The 27,944-nt window shown below is 47.4% G+C and overlaps 1 protein-coding gene across 2 annotated transcripts; it reads left to right on the forward strand.

Annotated features, from left to right (window-relative positions):
* The first annotated feature begins 114 nt into the window (after positions 1-114).
* Positions 115-26,027, forward strand: NT5DC2 (5'-nucleotidase domain containing 2). Of its 2 annotated transcripts, none has more exons than XM_068201699.1 (14): positions 115-392; positions 7,516-7,700; positions 8,432-8,506; positions 10,308-10,363; positions 12,075-12,168; positions 15,728-15,856; positions 18,909-18,969; positions 19,226-19,328; positions 19,812-19,913; positions 21,117-21,198; positions 24,267-24,353; positions 24,773-24,913; positions 25,135-25,199; positions 25,663-26,027. In XM_068201699.1, exons 1-14 carry the CDS (start codon positions 149-151, stop codon positions 25,922-25,924), a joined length of 1,686 nt encoding a protein of 561 aa, XP_068057800.1. In that variant the 5' UTR covers positions 115-148; the 3' UTR covers positions 25,925-26,027. The 2 variants fall into 2 exon arrangements, with proteins under 2 accessions (XP_068057800.1, XP_068057801.1); XM_068201700.1 differs by lacking the exon at positions 115-392 and adding an exon at positions 6,547-6,660.
* Positions 26,028-27,944: the final 1,917 nt, after the last annotated feature.

The raw sequence follows: 27,944 nt of genomic DNA on the forward strand, positions 1-27,944 counted from the left end.
CCTCCGGGCGGGGCGCGGCCCGGCCCGGCCCCGCGCCCCGGGGATTGGCCGCCCGCCGGTGCCGCCGCGGGCCGGGCAGCGCGGCGCGGCGCAGCGGAGCAGCCCCGGCTGTGCGCGGCGACCCGAGGCTGCGGCGTCCGGCGGGGCCATGGCGGCGCTGGGCTCGGCGGCGCTACGGAGGGGCGGCGGCGCGGCCCCCCGGCTCCTCGCCGTGGCTGTGTCCTGCCAGAGCTGCCGGCACAAAGCCACCGGGGACGGTGGACACGGGCAGCCCCGGGAGCAGCACCCGGCGGCCCCCGGCAGAGTCGGCGGCCAGCCCGTCCCAGCCGAGGGCGCCGACACCAAGACCTACCTGTGGGCCAGGTACCACGAGATGAAGAAGCTGGTCTACGGTAAGGGGGCTGCCACGTCCTGCCGGGGCCGGCCTTTCCGTTCTTTTTTTCCCCTCTCCATTCTCCTCTTTGCATCTCGGTGCCTTTCCCCGCCCCGCAGCCCTGGGATGTGCCTGTGCTGTGCAGATGCCGGGTTAGGAGCCTTTCTCCCCGGCGATGCCATCCGCATCTTCCGTGGCCCGCGGGTCTCCGGATGATTTTATTTCACTGAAGTCTGGTCTTGATCTTCCTCTCCCCATCGTGGGCTTCCTTCTGAGCACATTCCCCGTCCGGACTCAGCGTTGCACGACATGCAGGGTACGTGGGACACTTCACAACTAGCCTCCTTACATCGTGGGCATTGTCATGGCTAATGGTCTAAATGAAGGGCTTGTTGCCTTTTTCTCCAGTTTGCCGTTGGCTGGCACACGGGATCGCGCTTAGACTAGGACAAATAGATGGCGATGCTGAGTGAGGGTGCCGAGTCCAAGTCGCCACTGGCACAAGGAGCCTGGAGAGCGCTGATGCTGCAGCTCCTGGGATGGGTGCTGGTCCTGAGCTCGGTTTGTGTTCCACATGTGTCGCACCTTTTGCTCATGAGTGCGTTTTTGCTTCTCTGACCAAGAAGTTACCTGGCTCTGTCGGGTACTTTGAAATCTTACCAAGTGACAAGAAAACTCAGATTGCTCACCAAGTGTCTGTGTGTAAGACAGGATTGTGGTCTTTTTGGCAGCAGCAGACCTCCACTGTATTAAACTCTCCTAAAAATAGCTTTAATGACATGAGGGCAGGGAACTTTTTCCTGTTGCTTTCTTGATTCTTGGAATGCTGAAGGTAAGCACTGTAGAGAGCTGGGAAGTGAGTTTGTGCCTGCTCTTACAGAACTCTGTTACCTTTTGTTTACTTAAGGGCTTGGATAAGGACAGCAGTCAGCCCTAGGCATCTACAAGAACTTTCTCCCTGTTCTGAGATCAGCAAGGTCTTTTATTCCTTCCTCTCCCAGCTTCCAGTCCACTGTATTTGGCATCAAATCTCGAGTCCTTGATGATGCACAAACGTAAAGGAGTTGGCTGCTCAGCCATTAGGTGCTCAGCCTGCTGCATTCCAGGATGGGAGCTCCTTTCCCAGCGCTGTTGAAGGCAGTACAGGATGCTGACAGAGCACTCGGGCTTTGGTAATACCCTCCAAGACTGACTTGTGGTTTTAGCCCCACTGCTTGAAAGAAATTCCAACTTGCAATGCTTTTATTGCTGTTTGAACCTTGCTATCCTCAAAGGCATTATTTTCTTTTCCATAACGGGATTGAAACCATAAATGCAAATGTGTGCTAGTAGGCTGTGTCACGGTCTCTTGGCAGAGTGCTTGGTTTGCTACGTGAGATTGTGAAGTTTGTGTTCACATAACTCTGTTGTGATGCAAGAGATACAGTTTTTAATTGAGGTGGAGCAGTAATCACCAGGAGTAAATGCCAAATGAAGTCAGGTGAAGTAGCTCAAATGTTACAGACCAGACTCTTCACAAACCTTCAGGTAGCCATCAGATATGTTGAATTATGCCCTCGTTTGTTCAAAGAGTATCTCCCCAAACTAAAATTTCAAGACTGTGCTGTTATTCAAATCTTGTCAGGAAGAGACAGAGTTGGTCCAAGTTGGTTTTAATTGTTGCTTTGATGACTGAACAGTTGTGCAGAATGTGGCATCAGTCTGTTCCTTTGTGCTTGGTTTCTAACGCTGGTGTGAAGGTGGATGTCTGTGCTTGGCCTCTCAGTATTGCCCAGCATTGTTTGGGCACCCTCCTGTGGTCCTTCCTTCTCCTTCCCCCTCTGAAACGCCGCCTTTGTGCACTCCCTTGTCCTGTGTTGTCAGTTATTGCCACCGGTTTGGAGAGAGGTCTCTGCCAGGAGAATTGGTTGTGTGTTTTCAGACCAGCCCTTGCTTAGCACCAGAGCCATGGAGCACTGTTGCATTTCTGCACCATAAATGCTGAGTTGCACAGGGCAGGATGTGCAGGACGAGTTTGTGTGCAGTAAAGCTCAGTGGTGGTGCAGGTTTGGGGCTGGAGGAGAGGCACAGGTTCTGAACTCTGTATAACCACATCTGTGCTGTGTCAGGCTGGAGTGAGGTGATATAAATGACAGCACAACCTAGCTACATGCAGAGTGCCTCTAAAACTTCCTCTCACTGTTTACTCAAGAGAAACCATTCTCTTCATTATCCCCCCTGCCTATTGCAACACTGACTTCTATGACCAAATTTCATTACCTGTAAAAATTTGAGGTGCTTACTGTGCTTTTTTTCTTCTTCTTCTTCCAAAAGGAAAAGTACATTCACATTAGTCAGAGGGATGGAGTTGAGCAAGACTTGCTGTTTTCTGATCTGATAAATGTCAAGGAAGGCTGTTAAGCTCTCTCCAGTAAGCTTTGAAGTCTTGCACTCGAGGAAATATCTGGACAGCCAAGCCAGTGATATAGAAGGCTATAAGCAAGTGTTTGTTTTTTCCTAGGTGTTCCAAATCTGTAAACAGTGGCTACACTAACTCAGCTTTCCTAGGGAACTTTACAATATCTGCAAACTTCTTGCCTCTGCATGACAAGTTTGAGAATGGTTAAATGTGAGAACAGCTAGAACTGGAAGACTGACCAGTTATGTAAACTTCTCAATTTTGCTTTCTTGGATATAACCCATTTTTTCTTGTGAAGAACCCTTGTAGCATTTCTCTAGTGCCTTTGTATATTTTAAAAATGCAATTCTGGAATGAAACTGTATTTTTAATATTGCTTTTAGTTAATGTAGCTTTCATTGGCAGGAAATCCCAAAATATTTAGGCACGATAGCATAAATCCAAGGTCTTTTAACATGGTTCCTCTGAAATGAAATAGTCTTTAGACAATATTTTTCCCTTCCTACCCTATTGGTAGAAGGATCTGTTTTGGCTGGTGGGAATGCGTTGCAGGAAATGGCACAAAACAACAGTTCAAGGGGATAAAGGGGTACTTGGAAGGGAGGAAAGCTGGCAGTTTATCTTTAGAAAGCAACTTAGTGTGAACAAGGGAAACTTTTTGATTCATGAAGAATGCGGAGGATGATGGCCGTCTGCCTCTCTGTACCCTTCTTTTCCCTGCTTGTCTTATGAAGAAATTAGTGCAGATGTCTGCTGGGTTGAACTGGGAGTACAAAGGGTGTGAGACATGCGGGTGAGTTGCCTTGTCTGTGTATTATTCTTCACTAACGTGCTGGCTCTGAGGCCGGGAGAGCAGGAGCATTTCCTGCAGGATGCTGTTGGCACCCTGCGAGCTCAGAAAAGCAGGAGACGAGACGTGCTTGGCACCTCCTGCCCAGAGCGTTTTTCACATCAGAAGGGGCCAGATGGTGTCTCCGGTGTCTGCTCACAGTTAATTACCTGCTTTTGTTTCCATCTCTGCTCTCCTGTTGGGGATTGAGGGTTATTGCTTTCTAGCAATGTGGGGTATTGCCTGGGAAGAGACACCTGTAGTCTTCTCATGGAGACACTCTGATTTAAGCAGCTGTCCAGATTCTCACAGTGGGAAAATGAAGGAGATGTTGTGTGTTTACTTTGCATTTACACCCAGGTGTAAGAGATGCACGAGATCAAGCACACTTTCTTGTGGTCTGCCTTTGCTGCTGAATTTCATCATGTGCCGAGGACATGCAGGCACTTCCCTAAAATCTGTCAGAGCTGCAAACAGGAGCAAATTGTGCAAGCAGGCAGATTCCTGGGGCTGCATCCAGTGCAAGAGCAACTTTTCCCGCACCGTCCCGCCATGTGCTCACGCTGCTTCTTCCTCAGATCAGACTTCCTGGGTGAAGTGCTGAGTAGGCAGTGACTAACTAATACTGTCTGCCTTTCTAGTTAGGACCCAGACAGCAAGAGTAGTTGGGATTATTACTCTTTTTTAATAACCAAAACTGGTCTTCATTTTGTTTTGTGTGGTTGTTTAATTTATATCTGTCCAGCAATTTGTTATGGTGTCTTGGCAGAGGAAAAGCAAAAGCTATCATTCTTGACAAATGGCATCTTCATGAGCTTCTGGTGGGTGTCTGTTTTGATTTGACAATTGCCAGGAAATCTGAGAGAAAGATCCCTGGCAGATTACGTGCAGACTGTCAGCAGAGCAGCAGCACCCAAGCCTGCAGCCCAGGACTTGATTAAGCACTAAGGGTTGGTAACCACCCAGGAGGATATCTTTGAAAAACACACAAACAAAATACCACAAAAAAGCAAACCAAACCCCCAAACAAACACAATTAAACTAAGCTTCTTGAAACCTGGCTCAGTAACCCTGAAGCATGTTTGGACTCTTGTATTGAAACTGATTTTGCGTGTGCTCCCAGGTTGTGTCTTTTCTCTGCTGTAGTTGGAACGTGCATGGAGACTGCATGAGTTTGAGGAGATTGAGACCTGCAGCTCTGTTGAGGAGAGTGCTGCAAAAGGACATTTACAGAGACAAACGTGTAGCATGAATCTCTAGACTGAATCTCAGAGATTTCCTTCTTTCCAGAAGAACGGTGACTTTGAAATTACTGTAAATTCAAGATGTAGGATGATGGGGTGGACAGAACAAGCTGCAAGTTGTGAGTGATGTGGAATAGGAAAGACAACAAGGAGATGAGTGGTGCCTGGGAAATGAACATAGGGAACACGTTGTGTGTGAGCCAGTGGGTGTAAATAATTTTGGCTGGTGTGTGCATCCTTTTACAGCCCTCTTAGGAGGTAAGAGAGAATATGCTGTGTAAGTGAATGACAAAATGTGGGCGAGGAAAAATGACCTGGGCAAGAGGCTGTCAGAGGACAGCAGAGAGGCTCTGTACCTTTGAGGCTGGCAGAGAGGAGCATTGCTTCACTCACTGGGTCTAAATGTACTTCATAAATCATGCTGTGGCACAGTAACTGCTTATGCTTCTGATCACAGATAGAACTTCCTTGGTGAAGCTCAGACTGCTCTCTCCTTGTTACAAAATCCTAGTGCTCCCTTAGTTTTTCGTGATATTTTTGCAGAAGTTGTGGCTGGCATGAGTGGTTGAATCTAGAAGAGTCTCTTTACTTCTGTGAAAGAGAGGTGGGGTTCAGGCAATGGTATTTTGTGATGCTCTCAGGCTATCAAAATGTGTTGTCCTGAATATATTAGCAAAAGGAGAATGCTGGAAGAGCTTGACCTCTCTGTAGGGACACTGTAGCAGCAATTGGGTGCATTTGTCATAAAAAGAAAAAAGTGCTTTAATAGAAGAGGAAAGCCCTGCACATTTCCCCTGAGATGTGATTAAGGTTGTGTCATCATTTTCCTTGTGAGGAAGAAAAATAACACCCAGCAAATCCCAGTGTAAGCTTAGAAAAAGGTCTTTCCACAAGTTGACTGGGGGTGAGGACAGGAAGTGGAATCTGTTTATTTATGGTGCAAAGAGCATTTATGATGAAAGGATGAAAGTTGTGATCATCTGAATCCTATTTATATTTCCCATACTTTAAAATCTCAGTGGAAAGTACTTGGATTGCATCCTCTCTCCTAAGCCTCTTCCAGGAACTTTGCCACCAGCAGAGCCCTGACAGAGAGCTTTTGTTGCTGGTGTGTAGCCAGTAAGTCAGCCCTCCTGCCTTAATACACTGCTTTATTTTCTAGTGATTCCTTGCCACATGATCTGGTGAATTGTATTTGAAGGCCAAATGGAAGTCAGTTAGGAGAGAAGGATGGGTATGTTTTGTAACAGTGACTTTTTCCCCCTGTGAAAGAAACATTTAGAAATGTTTGAATCTATTTCTTTGGTTACCTCTCTGAATTAGAGCTCACAAAAGAACTTCAGCCTTTCGCCTAAATTCTGTTATAATTCCAGACAAAGTCTTTATTGGGAAGGGCTGATATCTCTTTCTAATAATGTATTTTTTGTCCTAGACACAGATTGAACTTGGTTTTATAGTAAGGAAGCAGTAAAGATCCAGGACAGGGGTCCTTGCTAAATGCCAAAAGTTAAGGTAGGAAAAGAAAAAATCCTACCCACTGATGCTAAGTAGGATCTGGAAAATGCTTGCTCTTCTATCATTCAAAGAGAAAATTAGCCGACTTTGAGGAGGGAGGAAATATCTCCTTCCCCTCTGTCCCCCAGTGTGGTTGTGACCAGGCAACCTACTACAAGGAACTATTTTTATTGCTCTTTCTTGCAAGGGACAGTTCTCATGGAGCGGGAAGCCTGTGGGAAGATCTGTTCCTGCCTGTCCCATTGCAGTGGAGAGAAAGCTCTCCTCTCTGGACTGGCTCTGGGGAGGGATCTGTATACAGGTAGCTTAGCTGCTTGGTCACTTAACCCCATTTTCTTAGTGGTCTGAGGAGCAAAGTGTTATTCCCAAGCATCTTGAACAGTAACCCTGCTTTGCAGAGACAAACCACATGCAAGGACTCAGCTGTGTCCACAGCTGTTTATCAGAGGAAAGCAGATCAGTTGTTGCTATCAGCATTGCATGCTCCAGGAGCATAACTTAGTGTGGAGTATTTTTTACATGTAGGTGTTTGTACTTTGGCTTTTCCTGACAATTAATACAAAAAATTTAAAAGTCCTAATGGTACTTGGAGGATTTCTCTCTGAAGACTGGTTACCTCTGTGAGAAACAAAAAATGCCAAAAGACAAACCTCAAAATTTCTGATTTGGAGTAATCTAGACTTTTCCAAGAGCCTGTTGCTTGTGCAAGTTCTTAAGTGAGGGGTGTGTGTTTTTCGGGTGATTTATCACAGCTGCCTTTCACATTGAAGCCTGCAGAAACTGCAGCTGCTCTGAGATAGAAATTTGACACTTCAAAACCTCGGGTCTGCTTTGCTTCATGTAGGCCAGAGACCAGGGCGCATTGTTTTGCAGCTTCCTGACCCAAAAGGTCGGTCTGACTGTGCAGATGGTTAGAGAGCTTTATCTCCAGGTGCAGCCAGAGGTTTCACAGTGTGTTTTTTCACGGGGACATTATTTGAGTGAGTGAACAGCAGCAGCCTTCCACAGCAGCTCTGTGCTCTTTGCTGCTGCTGTGTGGCATTTCCAGCCACAGGTCAGAACAGAACAAAACAAAAAGAGAACAGAACAGAACAAAAAGTCTAAACTTCAGTGATGCTCTCAGCTTCTCTGACCTCTCCCCTTTCCCTTCTTTTAGATCTCCTTCCACCAGGAGTCTGCAATCTCCTCAACCCTGCCGCCATCTATGCTAACAATGAGATCAGCCTGGGAGATGTGGAGATCTATGGCTTTGACTACGATTACACATTAGCACAGTATTCTAATTTACTACACTCCATGATTTTCAACACTGCCAGAGACATCCTAATAGAACAATTCAAGGTAATGAGGTGCTAAGAGTTTCCACTCAATTAAGCTTGCTGCTGTCTTTGCAACGCCCCAGACATGCTTGTGCAGGTATTGTGCACTCATGTAAATTACTTGATTTATTGAGATAAACTTAATATTTCACAATCTTTGATTGCAGAAATAATTTCCTTTGAGATTATCCAACATGATGTACATTCCTGAGGTTTTAGAAATGTGGAGTGGGAGCCTTAGTGTAAAAAAGCCCTGTTCAGTTGTACTCAACTATGGAAATAATGCCTACAGGATTGCTGGTAGGAGGTGCACATGGTGGCTAAACATAAATCATGGGCCAACAGTAAAGCTGTGCAGGACTTGGAATGTGCTGGTCGATGGGATGATGCCTTAGAGCATGTCCCAGAACAGACACCCTGTTTGCAATGGGTGACTGCTTATGCGTTTTTTCTCATTTTTCTCATCATGCCTTTCTGTTTAGAGGGGCTCTGCAGTGCCAATCTTTGCCAAATATATGCAGAGATTACAAGAAGTGTCCTCACTGCCTCAGTGAATCTGATGCTTTTTCACTACTGTCCCTTACATGAGAAAAATCAGTTTTGGGTATCCTGATTCCTTTGTCTTACTCCATTCATCCACTTTCTTTGCTGAAGGGGCAAAATTAGGCAGGACTAAACGAGCTTGACAGGTGAAGTGATTTTGTTGATTATCTGGTGCTTATGCTCTAATGATGTCGCTGTTTGTCTTCCCAGTATCCAGAAGGGCTTGGGAAGTATGACTACATTCCAGGCTTTGCCATACGTGGACTTCACTATGATGTACAAAAGGTAAGCTGTACAAAGTTCACTGTCCTGGGCTTTGTCTTCCACTGTTATGTTTTTGGTGGAAATACTTTGTCATTGCTTGCAATAACATCTGTCACCAAATGACCAGTGAGTCTGTCTGGCTGGGCTTTTCACTGCTTGGGTTCTTCCCCAGGGAAAGTTGTCTATTGTGCCAGCCTGGCCTCCAGCAGAATGGGACATTCTAGCAAAGGTCTCTGGTAAACAGCCTTGCCAATTTAAAAGTCAATTCATTCCACAGGCTAATTAATAGAAAACTGAGCTTGTTTATGTGATCATTTCTGTCTTTCAGGAAATTTAAACAACAAAACTCAATCCTGCATCTACAAGTACTTGCCAGGAGCAGAGGCATAATGTCTAATAATAGAAATGACTTGTCGGGGAGCATGCTTTAGGAAGCCTTCCCCGCCCCCCACCCCGAATAATAGAACTGCCTGGAATAAGATCCAAGCTACTTGAGATGCATACTTCTTAAGAGCCCAGGCAAGCAGAGTGCAGGCATTAGCTTTAACCCTTCTCAGTGCTTTGGATTCCCTGAAAGCCTGATGCCCAGTGATGTCATGCTGGCTGCTGCAGCCAGGCAGTGAGGTGGGAGCACAGCAGAGAAAGTTGTTTCACTGAAGTAGCTTTTTGGTATGTTGAGTTTGAGTGAAGCAGAGAAGCAGGCAGTGCGGGCTGGAATGTGTGTGCTGTCCTCCAGCAGGAGGGAAAAAAGAGAATGAAGGAAAAAACTATAGAGATTTTTCTGTCTTTTGTCCTAATTGCGGAGACAGTATGGTAGCAGACCACTCATGCCTCTGGCCTTACAAAGCAAGAAGTAGATCTGTGGGAAATTGAAGGTTCTTTCTGTGTTTAAATCTTTGGCTGCTATATCTGAGAAACACAGGCGAGTGGCCTGGCCAAGCAAAGCACCCTTTGAGTGAGTGGAAAGTAGAGAAGTCTCTTTTTTCAGGATCAGAGTTTGCAAAAAGCACAGAAATCTGTGTTACGCCTGTCTAAGTACGACTTTCAGCATATTTGCCTGCACTCCTCACAGATCACTGGGAGGTCTGCCCACAGTGTAACAAGATGCACTGATATGGTATCCTGATGGGAGAAGCTCAATGCTGTGTTCCTTGTGCAAGCTGCAGAGTGATGTGGGTTTAGTGTGAGGCTGCTTTCCATGCTCAAGGACTTGTGTTACAGCTTGAGAATGCTGGATGGAGAAGGATGGCTCATGATTAGGGGAATCTGATAGTAAAAATGCACAGAAAGCTCTGTTACCAGTCTGGTGTGCTCCTGAACATCTTTCCTTCAATATCTGCTGGCGAGGGGAGAGCTCTTGTGTGAAGAAAATGATTGGGAGCCACTGTGCTCTGAACTAAAACTTGCCCACTTAGTTCTGCTTAAGGTAAATGTGGGGGAAAATAGATCTGTGCACACAAAGCTCCTTTGGAATGTGTGTTTTCTTGAAGGGAGATAAGAATAGACTGTCTTGAGTCACAGAAATACTGTTGTCCCTGTTTTTCAACTGCATCCATGTCTACAAACTGGGATGTAACAGACTTAGGCATGAGCCAAAGGATGGTCTTTTGCCAGAGAGGCCAATAAAAAGTCGCAGTATGAATAAGTGTGTCTAAAAGTAGTTGGAGAATAAGTGCTGTCTAAAGTGCATAGATGTGAGGTACTCATACTGAACTTTATTTTCTGCATGTCATTTGTGTGGAACTTTGAACTTGAACAAGGTTTCAGTGTAAATTTTAACAATAACCCAATTCTAACAGTAAATATCTATCCCTTGTCACAGAGTCTTCTCATGAAGATCGATGCTTTCCATTATGTCCAGCTGGGGACTGCATATAGGTCTGTCAGTTCTGAAAGTCATTTTCTAAATGCTTATATATGTGAAAGTGGATTTCTGCATCTCAGTATATGTTCATGGCATATGTTGTTCTGCTTCTTTCCTGAGCAGAGCACAGTCTTGTGTGGCTCATCCTGTTTGCTCTTGCTTCAAATGCTTACCTGGCATATAACTGCAGGGAGTTATTTTTTTCTCAAGCATTTCAAGGCAGGTGTGGGTGGGAAGACCTGGAGCTTTTTGTAATGGTAAATAGCACATCTGGTCACGTACACTGCGTGGTGTTTTAGCTGCAGCTGCAGCATGGCTGGGTTAACACCTGAAAGCAAACAGAGCCAGTAGGAAAGGGCTCCTCTGTATGTGGTTCACACATGGGCCTGTCTTTTCCAGGCAGGAGTGTGTCCCAAGAGTGCTCTGCTGTGCCTTGGAGAGTGATCTGGATGTGCAAATTACATTTTAAAGCATCAGAGACATGCCAATAAAGTAATAATGCATCAGAATCTGGGCTCACTTTAAGTCCCAGATTGTCCTATTTTTCCTTTATTTCTCCAAAAAGAGCTGGGTATGCTTTGGAATAAGTGGCTGAAACAGTGCAGAGCAAATTTTTCTCCTAAAAGTTGTGAGACTGGAAACTGAGAAAACACCTTGCTCCAAAGAGGATTGGGGTTGCTGTGGAAGAAGTAGTAATTTATAAATATCAATAGCAAATCTCCTGTAAATCCTATCTTACATTTCCTGAGCATGGAAGCCAATGTGTTTTTTTTTCTTGATCTCTGTCCTTTTGCTGTTAAGCTTCAGTTACAGTAAACACTCTAAGAATATTAAGAAGGGAGTTTCATAACCAGAGAGAATTGGCTTCTTTGAGTGCCAGCTTAGGGGGTGAGGGGACCAGGGGTTTGTACTGCTCCATATTTTACTTCAGCTTCATAAAGAGATTTTTAGTGAAAACACATTTTAATTTTTCTTTTCCCTAGTGTCCTTTTGTAACTATCTTTTTTGGAGTGTCCTTCTAAACTTTCCTTTGCTGTTGAGCACAACTGAGGCCACATTTAACTTCTTAGATGCTGTGTCATAACTGAGTAGAAAAGGAGAAAGGGAAAGTTGCTGACTGCTTGAGCAAAGAGTCATCAGAATTGTGCAAGAGGCAAAACCTGCAGCAGTCAGATAACCTGATGTTATGAACTACACAGATCAGCCATACTCCTGTTTTTGGTGTTTTTGAGAAAAACAACTTCCTCTGTTGAATGGTCTTAGTCAAGATCTTCTTCTGTTTAGGAAAACTGAATAAAAAGGAAACCCTGTTTTCAGGAAGCCCTTTTCCTACACCTTTTCATTAAAGATGATGTATCTCATGGAAGCAACATCTCCAAACCAAGTTAGCTACCCAGTGCTGCCCAAGCCAGGTCACAGGGCTGATTTGGTGGGGCAGTCCTGTCAGCAAATTGACAGCAGAGAGAAGCCTCTGGCTGCATGCTGCTGGAATGTGGATAAAGCCCCTCAATTAACTTGTAGGAGCAAACAAGGTATCTGAAGAATGTCTTGGGAAAGATTTTATGTGACTCTTTAGAGCTGTTGGGCTCTCTGCCTGTCTCTTTTGAGCAGGAGGAATTTTTAAGTTTTAGGAAAGAGTCTGTTTGCCCCCTCCTGTTTTTCTCTACTGTTTGTAGCACTGCACAGACTGGTAATTAATGACAAACTGCGTTGTTTTGTGTCTAGAGGGCTCAAACCCGTGCCTGATGAAGAGGTGATCGAACTCTACGGTGGTACACAGCACATCCCCCTGTACCAGATGAGTGACTTCTATGGCAAGGTATTGTAAACCCTTGGCTGCTGGGATGCAGCAGCAGCAGCTCTTTGAACAGCTTGGAAAACAGAGGGAATTGTATGCACATGTAAATGACTGCAGCCTCCCTTGGAAAGGCTTGGTCCCCAGTGGGCTGCAGTGTGTTTTTGTTCTAGTGGGAATATGCCCCAGAGGTTATTTAGCAGTTTAGCATCTGAAAGACATCTGCAAAGCATTTTTAAATACCAGGGCTATTGGCCTAGAGCTGAATGGCTTTGAAGATTGATAGGAGATGTTCCCTGCTTGTTCCTTGGCCAAATCTAGCTCCCAAGCTGCCCGGCAGCCTGCAGTGCTGGTGTTTGCAGTGAGCTGCTGGGGAGGAGGTCCCTGTGTGTAGCAGCAGTAGGGTGCTTGCAATGCCTTTCTCTCTTTGGTTTTGGGTAGGGTTTTTTCCCCTTCATGTTAAGGATCTCACTCCACACTCCTTCAGAACTGCTCAGGGTATATTATTTATAGAGTTGTAGTCCATGTGTGTAGGGAGTAGTAAAATACTGACCTTCTGTCTGTAGGAGCTGTGAAAATCCTTTGGTTGCCTGAACCTAGAGGAAGTTAGGAGAGATTTTTCGTCCTTGAGTTTCTTGTGTGGCACAGTGGCCAAGTGGGGACCGTTCACATCCCTTTTCCCAGAGCTGCTTTGTTTCTTGTCTTCGTTCCGGTGCCTTAGGGGAAGCTGGAAGGAGAAGGGCACACTTCCTCTGGCTATACCCCTGTGAGTCTACTCTGTGAAGTCTCCAGCAAGGTCATTTCTTGATTTTTCTCTTTCTCTCTTGGGAGATCTGAGTGGTTGCTTTCTAGATAAGTATATACTCTGTTTATAGCTCAGTGATGTTTCCAGCTTTGAAATAGGACATTTTTGTTTAGAATCTGATCTGTCTGTAAACTGCCCTCGATTGGCCTCCTCCTGTGCAACTCTCCTCACTCCTGCCAAACTTGAGATGATTTCATCTCTTTTTGAATAATTGTAAACATGAAACATGTTTCAAGTTGTGGCCTTCTGTAGGACCAGGTACTTATGCTGAGGTGCCTTTCTGTGCTTTGTATGTACCAGGTGCTTTCTTCTTTCCTGTAGTTGATATTGAAAAAATTGGCCATAGAAGTAGAGATATCAGCTTAGTCTTTGTGAAGAGGTGAATCTCCTCTCCTAGTAATGTAGTAGACTCCATGAACTAATAGGTGGATCCCAAAGAGAGCAAAAGTATTTACAATTCATAGTGTTTGCATTCAGCAATGTCTGCTCAACCTGTGCCACTGAGTGGGGCATATTTTCCCACATTAGTGAGAAGGATGAAAGAAGGGTCAAGATGACTTCTGGTGTGAACAGGTACAGTGAACTGGTGAGGAGTGAGCCTTTAGCAGGGGTCTTTGGTTTGTTCTCCTCAGTCTGCCATACTGATGTTGCTGTATGAGCAACAGGAAGGTTGCTAACAGGCAACAAGAGAAGTAGGACTGATATGGCTGAAGTGTGTAAATACTCTCCCTTAAGGGGTTTTCCTGGTTCTCTGTTAGCAGGAGTGTGTGGACAGCTGCCAGCATCCCAACACGTGCAGCAGGTGGGCACAGATCTTTCCCAAGGTTCAATACTGCAGCTGGTGTGGCTTTACATGTGATGGCCTGTAATAAAGGTGGAGATCTCAAGGGTGTTGTAGAAAAAGCACATGTAACATTCTGAAAGCACAGTCTGATTTTTGCCACGACTCCTGTCACTTTGTCTGCCTAAGGAAGTCAAGGCCATTAAAGGGAATTGGGAGAGATTGGACTTGCCCTGTAGAATAATGACACAAGGCACAAAAATGAAATCAGAGTTGACAAGGTAAATCTTTGCTGTTAACACTGAACATTTACCTGTCTCCTCTGTACTTTGGGTATTGAGAGGTAGGACCAGTCATTGCTCTGCTAAATCCCATACCTAGTTATTTCAGTAGGAACTGCCTGTCTTTGTCCCTCTTGCTTCTTTCCCAGAATCTCTGAACAGGAAAAAAGATGAAGGCTGTTTACAGAAACTTTTGGTTTTGCTATGGGAGAAATATTCCCTTAGCAACCAGACATCAAAGTGGACAGAAGTGTTGGAAGGAGTCAGTGAGTATCCTAAGCAGCACCACCGTGTGTGGTATGTGGCCCTTCGTGTTGTCTTCTGCTGCAGGTGAAGTTGTCCTGTGCTGGGTGGATGGAAATTGTATAACCCTCAGCACACCAACATGGCTTTTGATTGCAGCATTTTTTGGTAATACACCTCAAGCAAAATGCTGTTTGTTATTGCTTTGCCCTTTTGACCCCAATTTGTATTACCCCAGGTATTGCCTTTAGAGTGACACCCTTACCCAGCCAGACTAAATGGGAGATGTTCTCTTGTTGCACATCCTGGCATGACAGGGCCACATGTTTGTCATTAGGCAGCAGGGGCCCCATCAGCTTCCACCATCTGCACCTTCTGTGGTTTTCTGGATGCTGCTTTCATCTCTGTCTTTCACACAGCTCTAATAAATGCTTTCTGAAGTGGCCCAGTACTATCCTACAGTGTTGCAACTTCATGACTGTCAGTCCTGGATTGCTCAAAGCTCATGCACAGACATGATGGAACTGGATTGCCAGGGCACTGCTGGTGACCAGGTTCACGGGGAGGTCTGTGTGCTTCCCAAATTACTTTCCATATACAGGACCTTAGTGATTGTCCCCATTCTGGTCTGGAACTTTATCAATGGAAAATGAAAAAATTGATCCCAGCTTCATCTTGCAAGGGAGACTCACTGCAGTTCTCTGCACGGGTGGTACCTACAGAATAAACAGTTTATTTTACTGGAAAGCCTCTCTGGGGCCAAAGTTGGCTCTTGGCCTGCTGATAGGTTTGTGATTGATAGGCAATAATGATAGCAAATGTGTGTGAGAGCTGCAGTTCTGCCTAATGCAAGGGGAGTTATTCCTTGGTCAGGATGTAATTGTCCATTTCCACTTGACTGCTGGTGGGCTGGAGTTCTTTTTCCTCTGGTTTTTCTGTAGTGACAGACAGACATTGGCCAATGGCTTGTTGGAGTGATTCTTACACTGCCTTGTGAAATCTCACTGGAATGTGGTTTGAGCAGCTTTGGTGCCCTGTGTCCAGTGTCACAGCCTGGTTAAGATGAGCAACGTGGCATCTTCAGGAAAGCCCTTGTCTGCTGCTGTAGCAGAGCATTGTCTGTTGGCACCTGTATTAATGCCAAGAGTCCAGGTGGGAAGCAGAGGTTGAAATAAAAATATCTGGGACCAACTCCCTGCTTCCTCCATCTTCACTGTGTGGTATTAAGGATGCTGGGTTTGTGTAATGATTTATGTGAAGGAGACACCTCTCTTTCTTCAGGATTGATGTTTTGGTTGAGAAGAGAGGGTTGCTTGCTGAATGACTGGGACTTCCCACGCTAGTGTTTTTCTTTTTGTTAGCCTGGAATATATTTCAGATGATGCTGGGTGATATGAGTTTGTTTGTTGGCTTTACTATTTTTTCCCCCAGTATTTTTGGTTTAATGTCTCCCTTTTGTTTTTTGCTTTCTAGGGTCCATCACTTAAGCAGTTTATGGACATTTTTTCTCTTCCTGAAATGACATTGCTGTCTTCAGTCATTGATTACTTCATCACTCATGGCATTGAGTTTGACCAGGTGCATCTCTACAAAGACATATCTGTAAGTGAAATGTACAACTGCCCCACAACTCACACCACATCAGAGCTGTGAGCTCTGCAGCACCCAAACCCAAGGGGTTTGCAGTGACCAGCCTGATATGACAGCTCTGTTGTCCCTTTGGATCAAAGCATTACCAGGGAATATTCAATATTGTGTTTTCAGAACATGTTTGGGTTCTGTCTGTACTACAGAGCTGGTGTTTTTGGTGTATCTGGTGTAGGAGTGCCTGGGCTGCTTAGGCTGAAGGTCCTTCCATGGGAAATATGTCTCAAAACTTGTGTAAATGTTTTAAATTGTTTTCCTTAGTATCTCATTTTTCAAAGAGTCTTGGTCTAGCTGTGTACCAAACAGTTTACTTTATACAGTGATTGTTATAAAACACCTGTCCTGGTTTGCTCTGGGAATCCTGTACCCCTTGCAGCTGCAGAGTAGTCTGATCCTTTGGGTGACTGTAGTCTGATCCAGAGGGTGACTGTAGCTTTCATGTGTCATTTACTCCAAGGTGTTAAGTGGCACTTGAAAGGGCTGTGTGGGATTATCAGCATTGTTGGGGCTGTTTGACTTCTCAGTTAATGCTGTAGACAAGAAGTAAGTGCTTGAGATTGCTGCTATCATTTCCTTGTTGCACTCCTTTTTCCATGGAAAAGGGTTTGTGTGTGTGTTTGTGTATGTGGAAAAGGGTACCTTGTAGGAATCTTAGGTTCACCCCCTGGTTGTTCAGTTCTGGGAGGGAAATGGGGCTCCAAGGGGAAATGGGGCTCCATGTCTGTGCTGCTGCCTTGTGATAAGGATTCACCTGTCAGCTGTGTGTCCTGACCTCCTGTTGGTGCTTGATAGGAACATGCCAGCTCATTTTCCACAACACCTTAACATGTTTCAAGGGTGTTGGGTGTTGGTTTTTCTCTTGGGGTGGGGAAAATGTGAAGAGGGGATACAGCTGACTCCTGAGGCCTTTTTTCAAGAATATTTTCTGAATCTTCTTTTGAGATCAAATGGATGTGTTCCTAATGGAAATCTTGAGAGCAGAGGAATGGTTGCCACAGCTGATACATGTCCAGTGCAGGGCAACTGGTGTGGTCCAGCCCTCAGACAATGGAGTGCCAATCCTGGCTTTGTCCTTTTGGTGGAGAATTTGGTCATCCCCAAGGAACAACTGAAGTAGGCAAAGAAGAGACCTATGGCAGAAAATCTGTGGCAATGCCTGAAATCTATATTGAAACTAGGGACCATCACATGCTCTCAACAGAAGAGTTCTTGCTTTTTTCCTGTACAATGAGGATAAGCAAACATTTTTGCAAAACTCATCCCTTTGCAGTACCCAAGTTCAAGTGCAAATAAATGCTTTGTGAACCCGAGCACAGAGATCCTTCTGTGCCTGCAGGGGACTTGCACAGCCCAGCTGTTAGGACAGCACTGGCTTAGCCTGACACCCTGCTGTAACTCTTGGTGGTACTGCTGATGCAGCCTGTGTGTTTGGGAGCAGGTTAAGTGCTGCAGGCACTGAGTCAAAAGGGCAGACCCTGGGGTATGGTAAAGGCTGAAGCTGATATGCAATTAAAGTAATCCCGTCACACTAGTTTGGTCACTTCATATTTGAGACTAAGAATGTACAGTTTACCCTGCTTCCCCTTGGAGGCATTTTTGGAGTCCTATTTGACACCTACCAAGGCTCCAAGATTTTAGTTGCAGAAACATTATAATTTTCCTTTTTTTTCCTACTTCTTCTTTTGTTTTTTGGAGGGCAGGAGTTTAGGAAAAGAGCACACTGACATTTTTCTCCTCTGCAAAGGTAGTTTTGACACAAGTCCAAAGTTCTGCTTGCTTTTAGTGACAGTGTTGGTTAAGAGAAAGCTGTTTTCTTGTTACAGCTCCTGCCCACTGTTCAAATTCCTTCCAATAAGGCAATGAGATGTGATCTCTGCCTTTTTGCCTTTCAAATCCACATGGTGGAAATAAGCTCCTAAAACTCCATTTTGAAGTGGTTATGCCTCCACCTTCATCATCCTCTTTTAAGTTGTAAATTGTGGTCCTCTCCAGCTCTGAAGGAAATTTTTTTGGGGGGTCATGAGGAGGTTTCCCCAGCACTACCATGAGATCAGTTGACTGTGTGGCAAGTGTCACTGTAGTGATGTCAGTGGTGAGTGTGGGACTTGGTCTGAAAGGGCAGCTCCTGAAGGGGCACACACAGTGTAACAGGAATTTAAGGGTCCTGGAGAAAGGCAATTGTTTACCTGTGTAAATTGTCAGGGATGAAAACCATGCTGTTCAAACAAGCATTTGCATGTGCAAACACTGCAAACTGTGTTGTTGCTCTGGAAATGGTTTTGTGGGTCTGGCATATCTTGATGGATGGAGACTTGTGCAGAATCCCAGTAGGGTGTGTCTAAAAATGTGCTGTATCTTGGCTTCTGGCCTGGAAAGTAGAGGATATTTGGATGCCCTTGACAACATCTGTTTTAACTTGCCTCCCTCCCAGCTGTGTTTTGTGCCACCCTCCTAGTGGGAGCTTCTGCTCTGCCTGTGCACACTGGTCACCCAGGGCTAGGAGCTTTGGCCCTCCTTGGCTTGTGGGATCATAGGTGCTCTCCTCTGCTGCTGTTCACCCCGGCCACACTCCTGTCCTTTGGGTCACACTTGGCAGAGCTTCCACAGGCACAGGAGGAAGAAAAGCCACCTGGTGTCTGAGACAGTACAATGCTGGGACAGTAAATGGTTTTGGAGTGACACAGTCTTTATTGCCTTGGAACCAGTGGGGTAACATGTGCTTGTTTCCAAGAGCAGGAAGGAACTTGTGGTTCCACAGATAAGTTTTGAGGTTTTCCCTCTTATACTGCATCAGCTGAGCCAGCCACCCTGTTCTTCTTTAGACATCTTGGTGAGCCTTGCTGGGCAGGCTCTGCTGCTTTGCAGTGATGGAGCTTTTGTTCATTCAGCAAGGAGGGGATGTATCATCACTGCCTTGTCCTCAGTGGTGGCAGTAGGTTTGCATGCTGGGAAACAGGAATGCCGTGTTGTAAAACTGAAACATTTTCCCCCCTGCTCTTTTCTTTAGGACGCAATTAGAGATGTTCATGTGAAAGGAGTGATGTACAAATGGATTGAAAAAGATATGGGTGAGTTAAATAGAGCTCTGGTGCCAAATTCACTTGTCACTTCCTCAGTCTTTCTCTTTAGGTAGGACTGATGGGGATGAGGAAGGCTACTTTGTCACCATGGTGGTTCATTGCCTGCCTGAGGTGGATCTATCTCTGATCTTTTGCATCTTTAGTGGTATAGGGGCTAGGTTTGGTTTGGCTTGGTTTATAGAAATGTGGTCATGACTTATGCCAAAGTGTTCTGATTGATGTTGTGTGTTTCATTCTGATACAGAACAGTATATTCTGCACGGGGATGAAATCTATGCTGTGCTAAACCGCCTGGTGAACCACAAGAAGAAACTGTTCCTCATCACAAACAGTCCCTTTAGCTTTGTGTGAGTACCATTATTGCTCATCAGTGGGTCACCATGGCACAGCAAGAGCTGTGCAGGGCACTCCCTCCTCTGAGCACCTGGAATTGTATGGGACAGGGTTTTGTGGCAGTAGTCATGGAACTCTCTGGGAACTGTTTGTGGTGAATGTTGCACCCACAGCATTGATCTCACTTTCTGAAGAAGTTGCAGGGCTGTGGCTGGCCGCAGCATTACAGAGCTGAAACTTTCTATTGCCTCTAGCAGTGTTTGCTGTATCACAGACTTCCCTGGGCTTCCAGTGGTGCAGAAGAAAGTGTGTGACAGCTTGAAACAAAGCACAACATCATTACATGATACAATGAGGCAGCCTTGGGGGGTTCACAAATCTGTTTTCGTCTCTGTTACTGAAATAGGAGTAAATCTAGGGCATACTGTTGTCAAGGTGTAGCGTAGGGTGAAAAAAGAGTACTGGATCTGTTAATTTTTCTGTTCCTTCGCTCTTAGGGACAAAGGAATGAAACACATGGTTGGCAAGAACTGGCGGGACTTATTCGACATGGTCATTGTGCAAGCGGACAAGCCCAACTTCTTCACTGACCGGCGGAAGTACGTGTGCAGGGCACTCCTGCCTGGGGCTTGGGCCCTCCCTGCAGGGAACTGCTCCTCTGGCCTGCCAGAAAGCAGTGTTTGATAAGCATAGTCTAGCTCCAGGAGGTATTCAGCCTTCCAATGTTCTCTCAGATACTCTCTGAGGAGGCGAGAATTGACCAGTCTGGGAATAAGTGGATAGAACGTGTAGAGCCAAGCAGAAAACGTGTTTCTAAAATTGGCATGAGAGACGACCATTTCTTGTCCTGAGAATGTGACAAAATCTTTCCTTTTCCTCTTCCCCACAGCAAGTATCTGTGTGGTTTGTTTTTTGAGGTTTTTTGTGGTCTTGTTTGTATTGGATACATGTTTGGGAACTGGCAGTTCTGGAAGCCTTTTTATGTGGCAGCTGGGTTTTGTGGTCAGCTAGGACCTGTGTCCTTACTTTGCTCTTTGGCTTCTTTGCTTTGGGTATTCTGCTTAGTTAGGGGATTGGTCTATTCTTTCCTTTGTATGTGTTTTCCTCCCCCACTACCCAGACTGTTGGCATATGCTGAAGTAAACCTATGGAATGGCTTTATAAGCTGTGCTGGCCTGGTAAAGATTTTTTTCATGAGCTGCAGGTGAAGTGCTTTACAAGCCCAGCTTGGAGCTATGGTGATCTGGCTCTCTTGGAAATAAAACCTACAGCTGCCTTAGATCCACTCATGGAGTGGAGAATGTCATGGCAAGACCTCAGGAAAAACAGGAGACATCTCAGTTCAGTGGTGAACTCAGCATGGGGATTGCTTTCCATTCTCTCTGCAGACTTGCTTTATCCTAATAGACATTACATGGTCTCTGTTGGGCTGGGACATAGCCCGGTTGAAAGAGCACACAAAGTGTTTCATGGCAAAGCCTTCTTGGTCTTGGCATTTCAGAAGGAGTTATTATGGTTATTTTCTTCCTCTCTGTATGTGAAAGCAAGAAGAATTGTTAGGGATTTTTACATGAAATGGTTACAGTCAATGGAAGCATTTTGGAAAGGTATTTCTCTTTCATACTTTCTCTTCCCCTGAGAAAATAGTGCAGAAGGCCCAGAAGGTCACTTAGAACTCATATAGAGCTTTTATTTTAAGTTGTTACATAGGTAAACAAGTTTTGTGATTCAAATGTTCTGGTTGCTGGGAAACAATCACCAAGTATCAAAAGAAATTGACATCTCCCCTTGTTTTTTCCCAGACCTTTTCGAAAACTGGATGATAAAGGCTCACTGCAGTGGGACAAAATAAACCAGCTGGAGAAGGGAAAGATCTACAAAGAGGTAAAGTGAATGGGTGCAAGCAGGAGTCTGAAATGGCCTGCAGTTTTGGAAATCACTGGAAAAACAGGACAATCTGCTTGGTCAGAGTGAGGGGAAATGATGGGTTCTGCTGTAGGACACTTGTTCATGGTTGGTGTTTGAAAAGTAGAACACAGAAGTCCTTGAAAAGAGCATCTGTGTAGGTAGAGGGTGTTTGCAAGAAGACACACTCTGGGCTGTGCTGGCTGTGGGCAGTGGGAGGTGCCCTGTGTCCCCAGGAGCTCTTGCTGGCCTGGTATGACCTTGTCCCCCAGAATGCTTTCAGCATGGGCTTGGCACTAGGGATGGAAGGACAGAGACAAGTGGGAAAAGGCAGAGCAGGGCTGGGTAACGTAAAGTGTGGGGTACTCGCTTTTCTGTCCAAGGGAACCTGTGCTGAGTTACCTCTGCCAGGCTGGGTTTTCCCTGCTGCTGCCCTGTTTGTGTGAGATGGGATGGTAAGGAAGCATCCCCTGGATGTGTGGGAGGGGCCAGTGAATGTCCCCATGTACAATGGAACCTCCATCCTGGGAGCTCTGCTCTGACATTGTCCAGCATGGTCAATTGTGCACTTTTCCCTCAGCTCTTCTGATTGTCCTGGTCCTGAAGCCCTTATCCTGGAGGGGCTCCCAAGTGTGGTAGTTGAGGCTAAAAAGGCACAGCTCTCTGAAACATGTTGTGCATGCAAAGATCTTCCACACCTCACTCCAAATTGTTCTCCATAAGGTTGGAAAAGGTGGACTTGTGTAGAATAAAGAAATAAGGAATAAAGAAACAAGGGTGATCAAATAGGGTACAAAACATCAAAAAGACTACAAAGCCTGGCTCCTGACTCTCCCCTTCTGGAAGGACCAGCATTCCAAAGATGAGCTGCAGTTCTGGTGAACTTGCTGCTCTGGGTGTTGTCCTTACAGCTGGTCTGTCCCCTGAGACAAGCTGCCTCTGGCTTTAGGACGGTTTGTTCTTGGTTATTTGAGCTGTCCAATCCCATGGGAAGAAACTGTTAGTGAGATTTCAGTCAATTAGCTGGGACCTGACCTGTTGTAGCAGAGTAGGTCATGTCCTTGAGCAGTGCTGTTGGGAAACCTCTGTCTGGTGAGTCTGCCAAAGTGCTGGGCTGGTGTCCCATCCTCTGCCAAGAGCTTGGAGCTGGGAACATGCAAGTAGAGCTCATTCCCAGTGGCTCAGCAGCTCCCTCAGGAGAAAAGGCACACCTCACCCATGGAGTTCATTGTTGCATTAAATCCTGCCCTTGACCCACCTACATCTTATGGCCATAGGTTGCTCACCCAAGTGAATGGTGCGCTGAGAAAGGGAAAATATGAGGGAAGAAGGTGGGCTGGGTAGGATTTTGGAAGAACTCCTCTCTAGTTCTTCCCCACTGTCATGTTTATCTGACTGCCCTCAGGTTGTTGCCTAGCTGTGGTTCTTAAGATGTGACAGAGTGTGTATCCTGGTTGTAGCCCACCCTGTCTCCAGGATTTTTGGTTTCTTGGAGTGTCACAATATGATTCTTTCTGGCGAGTGTTACTGGCCATGGACCTTGCTGTGCTGGGGATGTTGCCAGAGGTCTCTAAGCTGTTCCTGTCCCCTGAAGCAGGGCTGGATGGTAGTTTTTTCCTGTGGGTATCCCATGAATGGGACCTCAGGGATTGCTGTTTTTCCCTAGGGACTGGGAAGTTGAAGTGGTGCCCTCTAGTCCTTCTGTTCCAAAATGTGGTGTTTTCTGTATGTGCCAAGTTTGTACTCCCTTCCCTCTCCAGATCTGTGATACTGGGGGAAAGGAGGGCAGGACCTGGAGGTCTCAGAACAGGTCTGTGGCTCCATGGAGCTCCAAGCACAAATTTCCTGGCTGTCAGGTCCATTTCTGTTTGAGGTGACTGGAGCACAGCAAGAGGACTCTTCTTCCAAGGCTGTGCTCCATTTCCTTCTCTGCCAGGGGCTTCCTGGTCAGGCCTCATGTGAGCAGCAGCAGCGTTGTGTCCAAGAAGTGCAGAGGCTGTCCAGTCGTGTTTCTGTGCTGTTAAGGGAAGTCTGCTCAGCTCCAGGGATGCTGCAGGGACAGAAGGCCCAGCACCCTGGTCCTGGGCAGCCTTAGCTGTGCATTCAGCAAGCTGCCAGTGCCTGCTGGGGGGCTGCCTTGTGTTTGGGGGCTTTCTGGCCAGGCTGGTGCTGATGGCTGGGGGTGCTGGGTCCCTCTGGCCTCTGGAGTCTGGCCAGAGGGATTGCTGCTGAGTGGCTCACAGGTTTGCACTGACTGCTTGTGCTGGTCTGCTGGCATTGATGTGGCCATTTCCTTTCCTAGTGGGTTTTGTTTTCATGCCTCATGTGGAAAACTTGTGTGGAGATGGAAGGGTAATCCCTGAAGTGCCTTCTGTGCACGTGTGGATGTTTGGAAAGCCTTGAAAGCTGCTTGGTGCTGTGCTGTAGCTGGCGCTTTGGGGTTTGGTTTGTTTTACTCAGCTGTGAATCTGTGCAGGCTGCCTGGCTCTTTGGCTTGGTTGAACAATTCCTGTGGATGTGTGGGTGTTAACCTTTGGGGTTGGGATGGTGGTCAGGGATGTAGAACAGCTCCTGACTCCAAAAGCCTTGCCTGGCAGTGCTCACCTTCCCTCTGGTGCCCCCTGTGATGTGAAATCATTATCACCTGAGACCAACAACTTCTAAACCCAGAACTTCTGGGGTTCTTTTTGCCCATCCTCAGGGTTTTCTAATTTAGGTGTCTCTTAACCTCTAAACTGCCTCCTTTTGTTGCCTTTTTAGACATGTCTTCTTGACTTGGTGTGCCTTAGACCGCAGAACTTCTCCTGAATTCCCTGTTTGCAAAAACTCTTTGGAAGAGTTTTTGCCTTTTTCTCTAGCCTTAAAAGCTGAGACATGTATGGGGATTGTCACATGGGAAGAAAGTGAAGTGAGGTGGGGAAGGATAGAAACCTCTGGGTGTAGATGGTGGGGCAGAGAGCAGCTTGACATCCCATGAGAGTGCTCACACCTGCATGTGGTAAGGTGGCCTGTACCCACGTTTCACTCTGTGCTCCTGTCACTTGCAGGGCAACCTCTTTGATTTCCTGAGGCTGACGGGCTGGCGTGGATCCAAAGTGCTCTACTTTGGTGACCATCTGTACAGTGACCTTGCGGTGAGTGAAATGTCTCTGCTCTCCAGTGAGGAGGGAGCAATCCCACATGGCTGCTGTGGCTGGAGATAAGGCAGGGCCTGCTCTGAGTGCTCAGGGCTGTGCTGGGTGTCCCCCCCCCACAGGACACACAGGCTTCTCCACTGCTGTCAGACAGAGGCAAGCACTGGAGAAAAGGCTCCTGAAGTAGTTTCTGTGGGTAAAGTGAATTTGAGAGCAGTTTGTATTGATCCCACCTTTTTTAGGTGCTCCATGCAACTGATCCTAGTGACCAGGAGATGGTTGTTATTGGCATGGGCCATGGATGGCTGTCCCCTGAGGATGCGAAATGGGAAGGAACCCACTCTTCTAGGAACCAGGGCTGTGTTTGGCTTTCAGTCTTTATGTTGAATTCTTGGTTGTTTTTTCACCCTGACCTCCAGGACCTCATGCTGCGTCACGGCTGGAGGACTGGAGCCATCGTTCCTGAACTAGAGACGGAGATCCGGATCATAAACACGGAGCAGTACATGCACTCCCTGACCTGGCAGCAGGCTTTGACAGGGCTGCTGGAGAGAATGCAGGTAAACAGCTCCTGGCTGAGCAGGACAGGGTATATGCTGCCATCTGAGTCTGAATTTTGGGTTTAGCAAGGGGATCAGGGGATGTACCATCTTGCCTGCATCTCAAAAATATCTTATCCTCCTCCTAGTGCAGTGGGCTCTGGGTTTGTGAGTTACAGTGGAAATTGCAGGGAGATGAGGTACGGCCTGCAGGACTGATGGATGTGATGCTGTCTTTGCAGATGTATCAGGATGCAGAGTCTAAGCAAGTTTTGCTGGAGTGGATGAAGGAACGGCAGGAGATCAGGTGAGCTTTTTCCCCCCTCACTTGTGAGGTCTCTTAGGGCTCCCAGGCCCTGTTTTGTAACCTGCTCTGGGGACAGTGCTGCTGCCGATGCTGGACTCTGCTCCTGCCTCTGGGTGGTGTCACTTGCCTCTGGGTGGGGGCCATGCAGCAGTGCAGTCCTGCAGCCTGGGAGGCTGGACTGGTTTGAAGGCAGTGTGGGAAAGGGGGAGTGCTGGGAGGGGTTGGTGGGCTGTCTGCTGCTGCAGCTCCCACAGCTCCTGCCACTGCCCATAACGGGTGGAGTAAAAGTGCACTGAATATTCATCAGTCTCACTGCACAGGGACTGGACTGCACCACAGCCTCGGGAGGGTGTACTTGGGGTGATCCCCTAATGCCCACGGAGGGGAGTGGCCCCGGGCTAAGGGAGTGGGAAGAATCTGTGACCACAGTTTTAGCTACAGAACACCATCTCTGTCTTCTCAGGTCCCTGACGAAGAACCTGTTCAACCCCCAGTTTGGAAGCATCTTCCGCACCTTCCACAACCCCACGTACTTCTCCCGCCGGCTGGTGCGGTTCTCTGATATCTACATGGCTTCCATCAGCTGCCTGCTCAACTACGACGTGAATTTCACCTTCTACCCCCGGCGCACCCCTCTGCAGCACGAGGCTCCGCTCTGGATGGATCAGCTGTGCACGGGCTGCATGAAAACCCCCTTCCTGGAGGAGATGGTGCACATCCGGTGAAGGGCAGGTACTGCAGGCGGCAGCAGCACGGCCGGGGCTGGAGCGGGGCCGGCCGCTGGGCCGGCAGCACCTCTGTCTACCACTAAAGGGCGTTTGACACTTGCGTATGTGTGTAGGTGGTGTGTTTATTTTCTCCCTTCACTGGCTCCCTCCCTTTCCCTGAAGTGCATTGCAGGCTGGACAGAGGATGGGTGCTTGTGCTGGGAGTCCTCTCTAGGAGTAGGCGAGATGGAGGGGCCAGTGCTGGTGGTGGGACCCTGCCCCTCCCTGCTCTGTGCCCAGTCAAGTGGCTCAGGTACGGAGCTCCACATCTCCAGTGCTTGCTGACAACAAGCCATGGGAGGTGTGACTAGGTGTGTCAGGTCTATAGCTGTCCCTGTAGCCTGGGACTGCAGAATGAGTGACTCTGCAGAGGGACAGGAAGGGTCAGGGTTGCCAGCTGGGCAACCACTCAAGGCCAGCAGTGAATGCATCACATGACAAAGCATCAGCAGCAGTACCTGTCCAGCAGCCCTCAGCCCCATCCCGCTCCCCACCAGACTGGTCTGTGCAGCTGGGGACTCTGCTAGGTCACTGGGCAGGATGTGCAAGCCTTGGGTGTGGGAGTAGGTCACAGGGTCTCAAAGTTACTGTCTGGGGACATGGCTGCTTTTTGAGAAAGCTTAAGGCTGTGCATTGTTGGTATTTTTGGGGTAGGTGCCATGTGACATCAATACTTTGGCAGTTGATGTGGTGTGGTCTGTTGTGAGCTGCAGAGGGATGCGTTCAGCCCTTCAGGGCAGGTGTAGGGCTTGCAGCAGAGGTGGTGACCTTCCATCTGTTCACTGAGATGTGGCCTAAGGTGGCTGGAGAGGCAGGTGAGGATGTTTGGGGAGGGGGCGAGTGTGAAGTGCTGTGGGGAGCATGGCCAGACAAAGCCCTGTGGTGCCTCCTCAGCAGGATGAAGAGCAGAGAGATGCTAATACTGATGCCAGAGTCTATAGGAAGAGAAAAAGGTGACAGTCAGGAGGCCCAGGAAGGTGAGAGCTAATTTAGCATGTGCGGTGTAGAAAGTGGACTCTGCACCTGGCTCAGGGCCTTGCTGGTCCTGTCCAGGCTTCAGATTGTCCCAGGGCCATGCAGGATGCTGGGGAGGGGTAGAGGGCAGGTGAGGTGGAAAGGAGGTGTTGGGTGTTTGTGCCACTCTGATACTGGTTGGGCCCAAGAGCCAGCTCATGCCCTCATGGTTGGTGTGTGGGAAGTGATGGCTGTAGGATGAAGGCTGGCAATACAGATTGCCTTGGTCCTCCTCCTCCTCCCCTCACTGCTGCACCATTAGCAGCTGGCAACAAGTGTGACAGTGCCAGCTTGCTCAAGGGCAGTCGGTGTTGAGGTGACAGCAGAGAGGGGACAGAGAAAGGAGGGCTTGGCACTGAGCAGGCACAGAGGAAGTGAATGAGTGACTGCAGAGTGGATAAGGGCTGTGGGTTTGGAGGGAGCTGGGCACCAGGGGTGTGCGAGCACTGGGCTGTGGTGATGGCTCTAAGGGCTGGGCAGCCGAGGAAGAGGGACCAGGGCAGTGTGGAGGACCCTGTGCCGGGACCTGTGACTCAGAGAAAAGTGCTGCAAGTGTCAGCAACCCTCAGTGAGTCTCACACACACACAGAGTCTTCTCCTACCTGTTCCTCCCCCGTGCTGTGCCAGGCTGGCCTGTCAGTCTGTCACTTGTGTGTCACTGCCTTGTCTTTGTGCCATGTGCCAGCCTGTCGCACACTTTCAAAATGCCTTGTGCTCAACTCAGTGGCTTGGACAATCTGTTAACGTGGCTGCTCTAATCAAACACCTGCAGTAGGTGCATGTGGCACTTGTCTTTGTGCTGTGTGTAGCGTGTAGCTCAATAAACGTCTACAGCATGTGTAACTAACTGACTAACCCGCTCCCTGCGCTCAGCGGGGCTCCTCTGCCTGCCCTGGGGCCACGACCAACGGCAGCTCGGGCTGAGGAGCGAGGCTGAGGCGTTCAGCACGGAGCAGCCGGTGCC

The sequence above is a fragment of the Anomalospiza imberbis genome, chromosome 11, assembly GCF_031753505.1.
Source record: "Anomalospiza imberbis isolate Cuckoo-Finch-1a 21T00152 chromosome 11, ASM3175350v1, whole genome shotgun sequence".
NCBI lineage: Eukaryota > Metazoa > Chordata > Aves > Passeriformes > Viduidae > Anomalospiza > Anomalospiza imberbis.